Source organism: Neophocaena asiaeorientalis, unplaced genomic scaffold, assembly GCF_003031525.2.
Source record: "Neophocaena asiaeorientalis asiaeorientalis breed wild unplaced genomic scaffold, Neophocaena_asiaeorientalis_V1.1 scaffold164, whole genome shotgun sequence".
NCBI classification, from domain to species: Eukaryota; Metazoa; Chordata; class Mammalia; order Artiodactyla; family Phocoenidae; genus Neophocaena; species Neophocaena asiaeorientalis.
Window position 1 is genome coordinate 1,207,624 of NW_020173727.1, and position 18,229 is coordinate 1,225,852.

Consider the following 18,229-nt stretch of genomic DNA (forward strand, 5'->3'; position numbering starts at 1 on the left):
GCTAGAATCCCTGATTCAGGACTAATAATTATAAGGAAAAGTTCCAGAAACAATAACCTGAGGGATCAAAACAATTCTACCATTAGCCTAATATAGGTGGGACATGATTTAAGAAACTCTTCTGTCAACTTGCTCTACTCCCAGATTCGGGTAAGGCCAGGCCTACCTACATAATTTGCCAGACTCAGTGCAAAATAAAAATGTGGGTTCCTTGGGACTTTCCTGGCAGTCCAGTGGTTGAGATTCCATGCTCCCACTGCAGGGGGCATGGGTTCAATCCCTGGTCAAGAACTAAGATCCCACATGCCACGTGGTGCAGCCAAAAAAACAAAAAAAAAAATGTGGGTTCCTTGTCTGACATTTTTTAAGATGTTCAAAACAGCAATAGCAGAGCATCAATCTAGGTGCAGAGTCCTTCTGAGTGTGGGCCCCTGTGCGATCATTGCTTTCTATCAATATCTGTAGTTATCATTCATGAATTCAGCCTGCACTGAATGAGTGTTTGTTGTACACCAAGGACTATTTTAGAAGTTAAAAGGATAAGGGATCTGCTTTGGCCCCTACCCCTTAGGAAAGATTAGTACAAAACCATGAAGAACTTTAATTATAAACAATTTAAAGAACTTTGGGTAATTTAATATTATTTTAGGGCCACTCAATAACAAAGGCTGGGGTAAAATTATCATAGCAGCTATAATGCCAACATAACAATCATCTCACCTGTCTTGAGCAGATCAAGGAAGCCATAACGCACATGTGTGGCGTCAAAAAGAGTTTTAGTCTCATAATTAAAACACCAAGAACTGTATATGCTAACAACTGCAATGCATGATAAACCAGCTGAAAGAAAGAGAAAATATTTTTACTCCTACTATTTGTGAAGTTTAAGAATATATTGTTAAATTGGTGAATATATGGAAAAGGGTACTTTTTCTTAGTAACAATATTTTGATTTCTGAAATAATATTTAATATTATAATCAATATTTTGACTTCTGAAAGTCTTAAAATTCACTTTCAAACTTGTCCCTTTTATTAGAGGGCTAAAATTATAAAGTCCCTAAGGGAAGTGGTCCTATAATTCTGCTCAGAATCAAGCCTAGGGTTAATAAAGCCCACATTTCTGAAACAGATGGAAATACGAAATACAGTATCATGAACTATAGTCACCATGCTGTTGCTGAGAGAGTAGATCTTAAAAGTCCTCTTCACAAGAAAAAAAAAGAAAAACATTTGAGTAACTATGTATGGTAATGGATGTTAACTAGACTTATCATGGTGATATTCCACAATACATATAAATTCTAGTCATTATGTTGTACATCTGAAACTAATATAATATTATATGTCAATTATACCTCAATTAAAAAAAAAACCAGGCTGAATCACCAGGAGATGAGAACAGCAACCAGTCACATCTCTGAGGCCTCAGGACAAGGTGAGCAGAGAGAAAAGTGATCCCTAATCATGTGAAAGACACTCTGCATACGCGTCTAAATGGTCTCCAGCAATGAACTGCTATTACCTTGAGGATGACCAGAGCCGACCAAATGAGTTTCCTACCTAATTGCTCTAACAAATGAATGGTCATGTTTGTAGTATTCTCGTAAAAACACATACAGGCCTATTTTGAAGATGATTAGTGACTTACCAATAAAGTTAGAAAATGGAACTAGAAAGAAAAATCCAAACATATACAAACATTAAAACAAGCCAAATTTTGGTAATATTAAGTCTTTACCTCTCCATGATCAAATTGGTGTTTTCTGAAATGGAAAAAGAAATACTATCATTGAATCACTACTGAAGCACTTACTTCAGTCATGCGCATTTTTATCTTACAAATAGGAGTTTTACAACTTCTGTAATATGTCCTCAGGACACATACATGTAAATCAAAATAACTGAAAGTTATAAACCAAAACTGGTGCTACAGTCTTTTAAAAGTTTATTTTGCATATCCCATATCTGACTACACGGATATTTATTAGGCCAACAAAGCTCGCTGGCTGTGTATCAGGTACCTCACTGGTAATATAACCTGGCAAAGCAGGGAGTGAAAAGAAACTCTGCAGCCCTCACAGTCCCATACCCCTACTTCCAGTCCTCAGCAGTCCCTCAGCTCTGCCGTAAATTCTAGCTGCTTTAGAGACAATTTAGGAAGCCACACACAAGATTTTTTTTCAGCAGCAGCTCTGGAATATAAAAATAGCCACATAATGCCAGCTTTACCTCTGCTTGACAGTTTTAATTTCCTAAGAAAGGATGCATCTTTATAGGGCCATATATCCTCCCCACATCTCACTCCGGTCCCCTCCCGCACCCCGACCCCGTGTTGAGTCTCATCACAGCAGTGAGAGCAACCTTTTGAAAATGGGAATCCAGACATGCCACTCCCTTACTTAAAACTTTCCAATCGGCTATGGGGTTTTTTGTAATTAAAGTAAACTCTCAAATCCTTATCATGCTACACAGAGTCCTCCTAATCTGGTTCCCCACCTCCCATCCTGGAAACTCATCTCCTACCAGGTTCCCTCTTGATCACTGTGCTCCAGTCACTAGACTAATTTTATGCCTTAAAACATCAGAGAGCCGCCTTTGACTCCCATATTCAATGCCCCTTACCTTGATCACTCCCACTCCATTTCCCTGTTTTATCTTCTCACAGAAAACACAGTTTTCACTTATTGGTTTATTTGATTATCATATGTCTCTCCTAACTAAAATGAACCCTTCAGGAGGACCAGGTACAAATCCATCCATCCACTCAATTTCATTGAGCCTTGAGCAGTAAACAAGATGGAAAATAATCCGTGCCCTCACAGAGTTTACATATAAGTTGAAGGAGACAAACAAAAAGCAAATAAACATACATCACATGGCGATAAATACTGTGGGGAAAAAAGGAAACAGGGTAAAAGATGCAGGGAGTGCTGGGTGACTGGGATGGCATATATTATCAGTGTGGTCACCAACTGAGTGACATCTGAGCATAGCCTGAAGGAGCTGAGAGTTTGAGCCTGAGGATCCCTCAGGGAAGAAGAGCACTTCAGGCAGAGAGAACAGACATGGCAAAGCCTCATGGTAGCAGGCTCCCTGATAGGCTAACAACAAAGACCGCATGATTAGGGAGAAGAGAGAGCAAGGAGCAGAATGAGATGAGGGAGATCCAGGAGAACGGTACTGACAGGGAAGCACATTTTGAGGCTCAGTATTGCGTTCACAAAATTTGAGATTCTCATTAGACACCCAAGTAGAAATGACAAACAGGGAATCGTATGTATAAATCTGGAGTTCAAGGGAGAAGTTTGGATCAGCGACACAAATGTGCGACTTGATAACACATACCTTCTCTATCCTAAACACTGATATATTTCCAAGACCTAGAAAACAATGCCTGGCACATAGAGTTCAATCTTTTTTTTTTTGAATGAATGAGCAAATGATTCAATTAACCCCTAAGGTAGGTTAATTGAATAGGTAGCACACAATCTAGGTAGCACACAATCTGATTTGAGGACTTGCTTTCAAATATATTGATGTGTTAGCAAACAGTAAAATTACTGGGCAAATGAAGGAAGTGAAATGGATCCTCCTTTATTCTTCTTTCATGCCAAGTAAAAATTATCAGTTACCATTTACCGAGCACCTAAAATGTTAATATGATCATTACATTCCATTAACTCTGATCTTACAACTATTTATTATCCTACTTACAACTATTTATTATCCTAACTGGCAGCTCAGGAAAACAGGTTACAGAGGTAGTAAGAGGCGAAGCCAGGTCTATATATTGACTGGTTTCAGAGTCAATATATTTTCTACTTCATCATGCTGTCTCTATCCTACTTTATCCCCTAGCTCCCTGAATAAAGGAGATACTGATACTCACACCTTGAGAATTAAAATGTATGTCCTACCTCTCCCCTTTTTACATTGGCATATGTCTTTGGTACTTATGCAAAATGAAATGTCGATGTGCCATTCTCCTTTCCAAAAAGCTCTGATCCTACCTGAATTGAGAGCCCCGTGAAGCTCAGTGCTTTTCTATAGTTACTTCTATAGTTGAGTTATTATTGAAAAGACTCTTTTGTTTCTGTGAAAAGTTCCACCTTTCTCTTCCAGAGGTGCATACTATAGTTATAACGGTAGCCCCTTTCTGAGCTCTTAAAAAAACTTCATCTCAATTGAAGAGAAATTTTGGCATTACATACCAGAAGCTTTTTTCTTTTCCCCAGCCCTCAAAGGCATCAGGTAGAAGTAAGGGCACAGTTACAGTAAATTGTTTCTAAACGAGAACAAGGATTGTCTCAAGAGTGCATGCAATAATTTATCACTGGTTGGAGATGAAGGAAGAATAGATAAGGCTGGTGTTATAAAAGAAAATATATAGACACACAAATTCAATAATCTCTACTCCCCCAAAAAATCCCACAAAAGAATGAAATTAGAATTAAAACTTCCTTTGCTCCATCCTCTAATCCCATGCTCCTAACAGTTACAAGTTTTATCCTTCCATATCCCTCCTATGTACAGACACATACAAAATCTTTATATTTTAAACAAAAGTGTAATCATCATGTATATGTCTTATAATTTTTTAATTCAAGGATGTATGATGAAGTATTTCCATAAAGAAATCCCACTTTATGACTGGGTCATAAGTAAATCAATCCCGCACTAGTGGATATTTTGGTTGTTCGCATTTTCCACATTACATACACCACCACAGTGGGCATCTCTGTAACATCACCTCCACATTTCCGTGAGCATTTCTAGGGGACACATTTGCACTGGTGAAACTGCAGAGTTAAAGGACAGGCCCACTGTATGTCTTGCTTGTATTGCCTAACTGCCCTACCACCCACTTCCTCCCACGCTTGCCAGCACTGGCTATTATTAATTTTTACAAACTTGATAAGTAAAAAGGCTTTCACTTTTATCTTTACCATGGGACGGAGCACTTTTTCATGTATCTGTAAGTCATGCATAAGTCTTGACTCACTCAACTACTATTCTTTCCTATGTGCCAGGCACTGCATATAAACCATTGAACTGAACAGAAATGACCCCATCCCCCTTCAGGAGACACAGGCAACACATCAGTATGTAAGCACACATGGTGACAAATGCCGAGAGAAAGAAAAAGGGTGTGATGGTGGAGAATAACAAGGAAGGAGACAAGGGATCTACTCAGAAATGATGGTCAGGAAAGCCTTCTTGAAGGAGGTGGCATCTAAGCAAGGATTAAAGGAGTGAGTCACGCCAAGGCAGGCTGCGGAAAGCAGGAGGCACAATTACAGACTTAGCGTACAACCACTGCAAAATTGCAGAGGCAGGAAACTACTTGTCATGGTCAAAGAGCAGAAAGGAGATCTGTGGGACATTAGTATAGCGGAAAAGGGAAAATGGGAATTTTTTTTTTTTCTCAATTGCTCATTTGAGTCTTTCACTCATTTTTCAAATGGGTTTTTAGTATTTTTCTTATTAATTTATAGCAGTTCTTTATGTATGATGGTCATTAGGCCCTTGTTATAATTTGCAACTATTTTCTCCAAGTTGTATTTTTCTTTGAACAGTGCTTACAGTATTTTACCAAACCAAAGAATTTATCTGGTCAACCTTGTCAATCTTTCTTTCTAGCTTATAGCCTTTATGTCATACTTAACAAGGCGTCTCTAACCTTAAAATTATAAAAATAATCTCTTGGTTTATTTGGGAGTTTCATTTTTCTTTTCTATATTTAAATCTTTGCTCCATCTGGAATTTATTTTATGTAAAAATGAGGTGTGGGTCCACTTTTACATTTCCCTGCTCTTCTCTCAAAAAGCTGTCCATTGGTCCTAAAACCATCAACAGAGTAATTTGTTTTCCCTGCCAAACTGAAGCACAAAGCTGTATCCTTCAAGTATAGATTAGTATAGGGCTACAGTCAGATCATACTGGATGGGATCTGGGGAATGAACAAGTGATGTGCTGAGCTCTACACAAATGGGGAATAATGAGAAAAGCGGAGAAGAGGGATGGCAACAATCGAAACACCAATTAACAAATGTTGAGTGTACAACATGTAACTATAAAATTAATATACCGTAAATAACTACTTAATAAACAGAGGAGGCAACAAAATCATTAATGGCATATTTACCTTATATGTGTTTGTTGTTTAGTTAAGACACCCCACATGTCACTAACAATCTGCAAATAGATTTTTTAACATTTTATAACAGCTGTATTGGGAAAAAGAAAATTTCAAATAATGTATCTTCTAAACTTTCAAACTTTTATTTACTTAAAAATACGTAAGTATGGAGATAAGAAGTAATTCAGAAAATAGTAATTACAACAACAAAATCTTACATTTGTACAGTACTTCATCATATCTACATCCAACCCCGTTCAGATAAGTTTTATTATCCTCATTTTAAAAATGAGCAACAGGCTCAGAAAGATTAAATGATCTCCCTAAAGGTGGACAACAACTAAGAAGGGTCTTGAAACTTGACCTTTTGGCTTCCGATTCACCTTTAAGTGAATTCCACCATGCCCAGGTTGTTGGCAATGCCTCTCCTTAATTATACACACACATAACTGGAGAACTGGCTCAGAGACTGATAAGCACAACTAACTAAACACTGTGCTTCCATATTTAGCAGTCACTGAGAGGTCATCTAATCTGAAATCCTGTCCCTAATGTGGATGTCCTCTGTGACACTGCCTGATAGGTTTTAATTCAGCCCTTGGAAGAACCACCTAGCTGCTGATTAAACCTATAACACTTTCCTAATCAGTCCAGATCAATGCTGGTCAAAAGCCCTAACTCCTAGAATTGGCCATAATATTAAGGAGCCAAAATGAGTATAATCTTATTTCCAAGTGGTAGCCTTTTAAGTCTTTGAAAAGAATTATCCTCTTTCCATTTAAGTCTTTCTTCTTTACATCAAACATCCCACTTTCTTTGACCCCAATCTAGTCATTTTCATCATCTCTAGCCATCCAGGTTGCTATCTTTTTAATACATGCTGGATTGCCAACATCTAGTATTTTTTTATTACCTACTGGGTGCCCACCCACATAAAGAAAGCAAAGGAAGCCAAGAGCACAGAGCCTGGCATACAGCAGAAACTGACTAACCATAAACAGACAAGATTTAAAAAGGGTTGTGAGACTACAAAGCTGAATACTATACAACACTCAATGAGGGGGGGTAAAGGTACAGTCTGATTCTCACTCTTCCCTTGCTTTTTTAACGGACATGATGTGAGGCTGGTAATAACTTGTCAAAATAGAAATAATAACATCTGTGTACCCCATAATGCTGTTGAAGAACCAATTGAAATAAGGTATATGGAATGTTTTGGGAGATTATAAACATATGATGTAAATAATAATTATAGTACAGAATATTCTACAAATATATGACACTGTACTAACACAAAAATAATAGCTACAAATCAGAAAACTTTTAGGGTCTATCATTTTGATTACAGACTAACCCCAATTCATTCTCTTAAAACACCTGTACTTACAGAGTTCACCAACTCTTAAAAGAAAAAAGGAGGGACTATTACATCACTCTTTACTGAAGAGTGGAACTTCCCTGGCCTGATTTATATGTGGACTTAAAATTTCATTATCAAAGTCAAGTTGGGAGTCTATTTTATCAAGTTTAGTAATACACTGTTAATATTCTATTTTTTCCTTTTGATTAATAATAAACTCTATCCAGAAGATAATGAATACTGCACAAATGACTTAGAAAGGCATATATTAAATATTTTAAAGAAATATTACATAAAAGTTAAAAGTGAATCAGTAATAATTCACATAAGCAAAAACAATTGTATCTATGTCAATATGGTTCCTCTGATCCTATCTTTCAAAATACATGACTATCAAAACTTGAGCATCCTTTCCCTAGATCTACTTTATGCTGGCAACTAGCACAATGTTTTTAAGGCTTATAAATGTTCATCAAAGGCTATTAGTAAGAAAATACAGAATGTGTTTCAATAAATCTATATAAAATATTGTATTAGATTAACATGTAGCCTAGTATATGTAACTACACAAGAAATGAAGAAATAAGAAAATGTTCTATTATGAGAAAGTGCTCTTAAGTGATAGACCTACCTTTCTAATGATTGCAATAAACACGACAAGAACAACTGGAAGCAATAATGTCTTTGTATACCTCAGTGGAGTCTGAAATTCAAAGAGATGTTTTGTTAGAAGAAAAGATGATTTCAAATGAAATTTCAAATCATGATCCAAGTGAATTTTAAAACATGTTAGTAAAGAAGCATAAGCATTCACCCATCTAGGGTCCAATCTACTCACTGACTCCCATTGTAAAAATGAAGATGCATTTCCATAGAAACGAACTTGCCCAAAATGTTGAGTTGAAAACACTAACAAATACAGTTCCCAAACACTTGTAAAACATGACTAGAAAGACTACTGTTCACTTTTGCACACTACTTTTCTAACTAGAGAGCATAACTTATTATTCACCTAGGGTCAGCAGAACTCCTTTAAATGGCATGAGCTTTACTGTGTATTTTATCTGGGATAAAAATCATAACCATGATCTCCAGATACACACACACACACACACACACACACACACACACAATAATGACTAATGTTTATAAGAGGAATAAAAACATGTTTACGTTTCTTTGGTAACAGATAAAAATCTACAGAAAAATTTTTTTTATTAAAAAAGCCCCACACATTGTAATTCTATACACCTCTCGATAATTTGAGATCACAGTCTTAAACAATCCTGGGCTTGAAATTTCTAAATTGCAATTGATTTGCTTATTACCAACACTTTCCCTCAGAAAAATAATCTTACATCATTAAGTAAAATGATGTATGCTTTCCCCAATATGTTTATAAAGAGAAATCTAGCTTCAACCATATTAAAAATGCTGGTACATTTTAATGCTACAAAGTATACAGTAAGTAGCATTTTCTGAGTTCCCTCTCCTTAGTCCAATTTTCTCACTATTCTGTATTAGACAAGTAATTTTCATAATTCATTATACAAAATGCATTCTTCATGAGTTAGAAATTCCATTAAAAAGAACTTTTATGTTTTCATTTTACTCTTTACCTTTATAAACATTTGCATGTTATTATTTTAAAATAATAAATATATTTCTATTTTGTAATTTTTAAATTATGTTTTAACCTACACAAAAGTCATAACTACAACTATTTTTTATAGATCTAAACTTTCAAATTTTATTTACTTTTTTGGCCACACTGAATGGCATGTGGGATTTTAGTTCCCCAACCAGGGATTAAACCCATGCCCCCTACAGTGGAAGCGCAGTCTTAACCACTGGACCACCAAGGAAGTCCCCTAAAATTATTTTATTATTTTAAAAGTTAGACATTTGCTAATAACAGTTAACAATAAATATAAGAAAAGTAGTAAGATACAGATGTTTAGTTTGAAAAGGAAGTATGTCAAAACTGTGTTAAAAGTATTTAACAAAATTTAGTAAGGAGTTCAAACAATTTTAACATTATATTCCAAAAGTTTATTTAAAAGGTGTTTTTTAAATATTTCTTTTAAAAAGAAAATCATATTAGCATCAGATTTTCACAGCACCACTTTAGACCAGAAGACAGTACAGTAATTTATTTAGGATTCTCAAGGAAAGATAGGTGAGCCAAAGATTTTGTATCTAGCCAAACTGACCTTCACACATAAAAGCCACTGATAAAATATTTTGAGCATGTAAAAATTCAGGGATTACTGCTCCCATGAGCCCTTCCTGAGGAATCCACTGGAGAGAAATCTTCACACAGCCAAGAAATGTGTTCTTCGATCCTACAACTCATAGTGTACAATAAAAACAATGATCTACAGAACTACGACAATGAAAGGGATATAAAGATGACAGAAGAGTATGGGAGGTTATACGTGCTGACAATGAAGATACAATGGGACTCTTAAAAATGGGGTAAAAGGGGGAGAGTATATAAGAAGCAAAATAATCTCCCTGATTATAGTATTACAATAAATTAGAAATGGGTGGGAATAGGCATGGGGCAAGAAACGACTAGCTAAGTTCAGTATAACTCTCAGGAGGAAACCGATAGAAGGGACTAAGGTTAATATATATAAGTATTAATGTAAAGGAAACAAAATTATAAAACTTCCTCAATGCCAAAAGATACACCAGAGAGAGGGTATGCACAGAATAAATGCAAACCACACAGTGAGAGATGTATGCACGTGTGTGTGTGTTCTATTAGAACTGTAAGTTCTTTTAATATTTCTTGTAATTGTTGATTTTATTCTAAGTTACATATGCTCATTGTGAAAACTAGAAAATGGAGAAAAAATAAAGGAGACAATGAATTTCACATTTTAATCAGTTATCAGCATTTCCTCCCAGATGGATTGTATGTTCACATTTGCTCATTTCTGCATATGTTGGGGGGGGAGGGTGGAGGGGGGATGTGTTTTTGGTGCTGGGAAAGGGTGAGAGCCCTTGGTAACTTTTTTTATTGATTTGAACAAGCTCCTATACTAATTATATTAATCTCTAGTTTCATTTATTTTATTTATTGCGAGAATCATCCCAGTCATTTCTTTTAGTTTTTATAATACTTAATGTACAGATGTTTTAAGTTACATGCAGACAAATCTATTAATCATTCTCATATATGTTTTGCACTTGTATTATGCTCATTAATAATGAAGTTAATATTCATTCAAATTTTTCTCAGATTAATTTTTCAGGCTTCATTTATATTTAACACATTAATTGAAATGAAGTTTGGTGTATAATATGATACAAGGCCTTAAGCTGACTCCCCACCCCAATTCAATTTTTCAAATAATATTCATGAAACAATGCATCTTTTAAACATTTATTGATATATTATGTGGTGCTCTCTTCACTTCATACTAAGTACATACACATAAACATAGTTAAGTACCTACACATGGGTCTATCCAGCATTATCTGTTTTTGGTCCTAATGTTCCTGTTTTGGTATCCTTGTACTTTAAATATTATTGCTTTCCATTTTCATATCTAAAAAGCAAAGATCCCCCTCACTGTTTTAACTTTTTTTTTAGTAGCACAAAACAATTAAAATATGATTATTATAGAAAATTTAGAAGATGCAAATTATAAAAAAAGTTAATCACTGATTATCTCTCCACCAAAAAAAAACACTGTTAAAATTTTGGTCTCTTACACTTAATTCTATGTGTGCTAATTATAGGTCAATAAGATCGGACCATTTTGCTCATCCCATTATACATCTTAAGTGTCTTTCCATATCGGTATGATATCATGTTAAATTGTTCCCTCTTCCCCACTATATGGACGTACCATACAAGAGATGCCCTCTCTGAACTGGCACTGTGCTCTGTCTCTACAGCATCGTCCCTGTGAAGGTACCTATGGAGATGAGGAATGGCAGGCTGGACACAGCTTTGCCATTTTCTTCAAATTGACTGAAGGCATCTTATGCCTCAATAAACAATTTCTTCTATCACATAACTGATGGTTCATACTTTCAGGTTGTAACGGCGTGTATATCCTCAATAATGTTAAAGGATTTCTACTGAGTCCTCATTTCTCTGCTGATGTCTATACTCTACTTCCTTTACCACCTCCTTGAAAGAGTCTTGATCTGCTATTAAGCATGCATTTTAAAGCCTTGCAAGATACTTTTCCTTAGTTTCTTTCGGCAGGTTCAAAGTGTATCATTTGTACACTTTTTATCAGCCATTATGTGTCAAAACCACTTGCCAGAACACAGGAAATGAAGACTGATAGGTCACTGGAGGAAACAGTACATCTGCAGGACACGCTCAACTCGGAATGTCTGGTTGGTAAAAGTCTGCTGTGTGCTGCACTCTCCTCCACTGGCCTGTAATTTAGGACATGGGCTGACCCAGTGGGGGTCGGGGAAGATGAATGTGTCAGCAGAGGACTGTTGGCCACTTCCATATATACACACACACACAGCTTTGAAGAAAAATGTCTGACAGATAATAAAATATCATCATAAATCGGGGCCACAAGGGTGGTGTGAAAAAAAGGCATATATATACACATGTCTGTTGAACCAAACTAGCTCATAAAGTATTGCAAAATGGTATTTAATATAAAATATCTTAAAATATCAAAGTACTTTCCTATGTATCTCCTTTCGTCCTCACAATATCTATCTGTAGCATACTACCAGAAACTAGTAAGCTACAACTCAAAGAATGAGAGTCACTTGTTCAAGAACATCAAGTAATATCACAGACTTCTGTCTCACTATCCACTAAACTACTCGCTGGGTTCCTTCTAAACACCTGAATACAGTTTTAGGAACAAAATGTTGTTGGAATGAAAAACTTATACTCAATGATATTCCAAAGCAATGAGATCATTCAAACAAACAACCACAAAGTGAGTGGAAACTTAAAAGCTTGAGAGCTTCACTGAACTAATGCTATCCCTAAAAAGAGGCGACTTGAAATGCCTCCGTGTTTACTCAATCCTAAAAACTATTGCTAGACTGAATGCATGTTTCTAAATTATCAAAATAAGAAAAGACCATATATTTCAGGAAGCTGTACTAATGTAAATAGGAATATCTTCCTTTAAGCTGCCAGGTTTTCCTTTTCCTTCAAACTGAGATAAGAGCACAGAGGTAAGAGTCTGAATAATAGGAGCACCCTTTATGAAAAATGAATGGACCAAAACCTAAGGAAAGAAAGGAGAAATCACATCTTACCTCCTTCTCCATAAAATCAAACTCCGCTGCACAGGTATACAATAAAGTGTCAAAATCCTTGTAACTGAAGAATTTTGATGTTAATAAGTTGCCAATATGAGCCTAGTAAGGAATAAAGGGAGGTACCATTAGATTATGCCATATATGGTAATAATGCATTTTAATCTTAATAGTACCTAAAAATAGTTTCCACTGCATGACAGAGCTCGCTGTTCCCACACCTGGCTACTTCTGGACCCTCCAACTTCACAGTCTCCCTTCTACTGCTGACAAGTGATAGCTCCAACAACACCCTGCTGTCCACGCTCCATCATCAACATTCCAAAGGTTTTTACCCTTGGGTTTTCCCTGCTCAAGGTGTTAAACCTGGTGAAATACACTACACAGTATCCGGTAGGCTTGGTAACACACACAGGCATCTGTCAGTCACGAAGGGACAGCGTGTGATAGAGCAAAGCAAAGCAAACGTTAATTCAGATTTCTGAAAAGCGGTTGGAAAGACTTTTTGAAAGAAGTAGAAAATGGGCAGGCCTTGGAATAAAACACACTTTTGCCTCACAATCAACTGTGTAATTCTTCACATGTCACCAAGTGCTCACACTTATATCCCCTAACTTACTTCCCACAAGAAGCCATGTGAGGCAGCTGGAATTATTTTCATTTAACAAATGAGAAAACATTTGCCAAACTTTCAATTCATTATTGTCTAAAAGAGCAAGAAGAGCAAGAACCATAGAAAAGGGGATAAATCATAACTGAAACACATCATGACTAAAACCCTAAACGATACCTAAATGAAGTAGGGGGTCAGGGAGTGAGTAGGAACTATAAAGCGTGGTGGGATATGCTGAAGAATCTCAAATGCTCTGTCTCCTGGGGAAGAAATGTATTCTGATAAGTTTAAGAAATCAATAGGAGGGAGAGTACATAGGTCTAAAATACACAAAGTACCTAACCACTGAAAAGGAAAAGAATCTAAAAAGAAAGTAAAATGTTTGGAAAATCTCAAATAAAATGAAAGAAGTAAGTCCTAATATAATGATAACTGCCATAAATGTAAAGAGGTTAAATTCACTAACTAAAGGACAGATGCTCAAGTTGGATTTAAGGGGAAAATTTCAATATCATATTGTCTACAAAAGACAAACTTAAAAGTACGCAGAAAGGTTGAAAACAGACAAAGAGAACAAGATATACCAGATAAAATGAACCAAAGAAATCTGGGTTAGCTACTGTGATGTCTCACAAAACTAAATTCAAACAAAAATATACGAAAAAAGACAACAAAATGACATTATATGCTGATAAAACAAACAGCAAAGCAAGGTTATACATATCACGAACATATAATATTTGCAATTTGCAATTAACAGTATAGATTCAAAGTGTATAGAAGAACAACTGAAAAACTCTGTAGGAAGAAAAAGTTGACAGTGTTCATTGGAAATGTTAATTTCCCTCTAAAGTAGAAAAAGCAGATAAATGTTAACATAAAATCTGAACAATATTAATAAGCTCACCAACAGAAAATACAAACTTCACAAAGAGAGACTATATGTTACCCTCAAACACAAGTAAAGATTTTTTTAATGTTCACATCCTATGCCACAATAAATCTCAATGAATTTATATAATGCAAATTATTTTTTTCTAATCATAAATGCAGCAAAATTGGAAAATGGTAACTAGGAATGGCTTTAAAAATCCTTTCAGCTAGAAACTAAATAACATAAAACTTTTTAGGTTAAAAAGAAAGTCGCAAAATAGTTAATTTGTAAGACACACAAAAAAGTACTACTTAGAGGGAAATTTATAGATTTAAAATGCATTTATCAGAAAATAAGAGAGGTGAAAACAAGAGCCAAGCACTTTCCCTCAAGCATCAGAAAATGCTACAGAACAATCCCAAAGAAATGAGAAGATAAGAAATGAGGGTGACAGAATTCAATTACAAAGAGCAATACAAAAAAACCAAGGAAGACTTTAAAGAAGTGGTACTTTGAAAATATTAATATAATAAATAGAAAGTAGAAAAAATAGCAAAAAAATAAAAAGCAGGTCTTTACAGATTAATATAATATCAAATCCAAATAAGGAAAATTAAAAAGCATAAAAGACAATTCACATATATGCAAAAAATTTCAATAAGAATTTTACGCTAACTGAATTCTACAATAATTTTTTTTTAATTTGATGATATATATGAAATGGGTGAGTTTCCTCTAAAGACATAAAACACCAACAGATTCCTACAGAAAGTGGATTTGTAGTAGAAAAATCTCCCATGAACAGAACTCCAGATCCTGAGGGCTTCACTGTCGAATTCTAACAAACCTTTAAGGAAGACATAATATCGATTCTATATAAATTCTCATTAAAAATAGGAGATTGAACATTTCCCAATAATTCTGGAAGGCTGCATTACCTTGAAACCAAAACCAGGCAAAAACATTACAAGAAAATAAAACTACAGACTAATATCCCCATAAATACCAGCAAAAGTCCTTAAAAATATTAGCCAACCAAATCCAGCAATATTTAGAAAAACTAATACATTGTAAACAAGTGACGTTATCTGAGAAATATAAGGCTGGATCAACACACAAAAATCAATGAATGTGGGGACTTCCAGATATGGCAGAGGAAGAAGTTAGTAAATCCCCTCTTTCAATATAACAACTATGAAATTGGACAAAACTATCAAAAACCATATTAGGATCAAGTAATTGATCAAAAGGAAAACAAATGGAGAAACATGCATTCACAAAAAAACTGATGAGGGACTTTCCAGGTGGAGCAGTGGTTAAGAATCCGCCTGCCAATGCAGGGGACACGGGTTCGAGCCCTGGTCCGGGAAGATCCCACATGCCGTGGAGCAACGCCACAACTACTGAGCCTGCCCTCTAGAGCCTGCAAACCACAACCACTAAGCCTATGTGCCACAAGTACTGAAGCCCGCATGCTCTAGGGCCCACGTGCCACAACTACTGAGCCTTCATGCTGCAACTACTGAAGTCCACGTGCCTAGAGCCCGTGCTCCGCAACAAGAGAAGCCACTGCAATGAGAAGCCTGCACACCGCAATGAAAAGTAGTCCCTGCTTGCCGTAACTAGAGAAAGCCCACGCACAGCAACGAAGACCCTATGCAGCCAAAAAAACCAAAAAAAAAAACTGATGAGCTCTGGGTGGAAATAGTGGGAGTCTGTGGCATTGTTGCTTTGGCCGCTCCCTCCCACCATTACATCACCTCTGCTTCCCCCAGCTTGGTCAGCCCAATGGTCCTACCCAGGTGGGGCTGGCCATGAAAAGCAGAACCTTTGCTACTGCAAGGAGCTGACTTGTTTGGGGGCAGAGAGCAAAAAATTTATGCACCATCAGTAAAAGCATCAAACTCAGGAGGAAATGAAAGGCGGAAGTTCACAGCTCTGCCAGCTTAGGGTTACAGTACTCGTTTGGTGAACAGTAGACTGGCAGACTAGCTAGACATTTTACAGAGATTCTGAAAAGGAGACAACCAATAACAGGAGACAAGTTCTCACATCCCTGGTGCACTGGAAAGTTGTCCACAGATGCTGGTGGGTCCAAGAGAGCCCAAGCTCTCTACAAATCTATGACTGACTGGGAGGTGGTATGCATATTCATGGGAGATCCAAGGTGGGCATGACAGAAAGGAAAAGATGAGACCAACTTGCTGTTCAGATGAGAGTTAACATAGTAGGTCTGAAGGGGATCCTTTGAAAAACCTGCTTGCAAGGTTGACCCTTAGCTGGCATCAGGGAACTTGAATTCCGGAAGGCTCCCATCACCCTAAATGATAATAGTGGCTCATACTGAACACCTACATTCTTTCTGGGAGTTTGGAATTTTGATAACGTGCTAGGCAGAGGATGCTTATGTTACCAGCCCCCAATAAAAACCTTGGGGCACTTAGTACTGAGCTTCCCTGGTATACAACATCAGGATTTTACCACGAAAAATGTTGATAGGAGCAAGGATGGGAAATCCAGGATAGACCGAGAAATGCCTCGCTGGGTTCCTAAAGGACAGGAAGTGTGTGTCTAATTAACAGAGAAGGGTGGGTGGAAATGCTTCTCAAGAGCCGTGTGGCCTTGCCATTCTCTTCCTTTGACCAATGTTAAAATTAAGTATTTATTTATAACATTGATGTCCTTGATCAATGTTACAGATTTCTAGAAATACTAAAGCTGCAACTAACTTATTTCTGATTTGGAAATAACTTTTTACAGCATTTTTTTTTTTTTGGCCCTGGTGCAACATCAGGCTGTGATAGAAATGACAATAGTCACTTTAACCTGAATTAAAACTCTAACCAGCTTGTCTTCCCCCAGTGAGTAGACAGATTCCATAAACCCAGGACTTGGGCTCTTTCCCTTTTCTTCCTGCTCATTCTCTGCCTCCTGGCTGACTCAATCACCACTTAGTGCTCATCTTCACAGTTGACTTCTAGGAGCCTTCCCTGACTCTCCCTGTGTATTCCTGCAGCACTCTATACTTATTTTTTTTAATGAATTTTTTTAAAATACATTTTGAATTTTTAAAATTTATTTTTATTTTATTTTTTTTGGCCATGCCATGTGGCATGCAGGATCTTTAGTTGCCTGACCAGGGGTAGAACCTGTGCCCCCTGCAGTGGAAGCATGGAGTCTTAACCACTGGACCACCAGGGAAGTCCCACTCTGTACTTATTTTTATCAGAGCTTTCATTACACTGTATTATAGTTGCTAGAAATTGTCCCTGTCTCCCACTAGACCATGTCTTATTCAGTTCTGTATCTCTAGGATGCATTCTACTACCAGGCACATAGCAGGTACATTGAATGAATGAATAAATAAATGCATTTTAGACTATGCTTTTAAACTTTTAAAATGTCTTTCACAGGTTGTAACCACCCCTTTAATAGCCCATTGTTTTCCATCTTTTTTAAGCAAACAATTCCTTTGTTCATATGAAAACATGTATAAATGTCCACTATGTAGGAGATTAAAGCAAGACTATCCTGGGTGAAGAGGGGCTGGCAGGGGGATTGAGAAGTAGATGGACCCCACCAAAGAGTCCTTGAAGTCCCAGAACTTCACAGAACTCAGTTTCAAAAGCACAACTTTAATCTAATACAGAAGGAAGAAAGACCATCAATTGAAATAAATTACAGAAAAAAATATGTGGCTTACTTTACTCTTTCCATGTTGGTTGGTGTCCTGCTCTCTCTTTTAATTTAATTAATGTGCTTACCAAAACATCAAAATAAAATAGGCAATACAAAATTATAGATAGAGTGAATCTCTACAGTTATAAAGCAGAATTCTTCTCATTTTATTTTCTCTCCTACCCAAATACCAAAAAAAAGCAAAACCAATAACAATAATAAAAATGTCTCTTAATAAGACTAACTTGGATTAAATTACCTACAAACCTTTCACAAGCATTGACTAGAAAACTGGAAG

The 18,229-nt window shown here is 36.4% G+C and overlaps 1 protein-coding gene across 2 annotated transcripts in view; it reads right to left on the minus strand.

Moving 5' to 3' along the window:
* Positions 1–18,229, minus strand: part of DPY19L1 (dpy-19 like C-mannosyltransferase 1) — a 97,357-nt gene that overhangs the window by 13,305 nt on the left and 65,823 nt on the right. For both annotated transcript variants that reach the window (XM_024750774.1, XM_024750773.1), the window contains 5 exons: positions 12,767–12,868; positions 8,133–8,204; positions 6,148–6,197; positions 1,741–1,765; positions 721–840 (listed from right to left, as the gene is read on the minus strand). In XM_024750774.1, the coding sequence (XP_024606542.1) occupies positions 721–840; positions 1,741–1,765; positions 6,148–6,197; positions 8,133–8,204; positions 12,767–12,868 (369 nt within the window). The remainder of the gene's footprint in view (positions 1–720; positions 841–1,740; positions 1,766–6,147; positions 6,198–8,132; positions 8,205–12,766; positions 12,869–18,229) is intronic.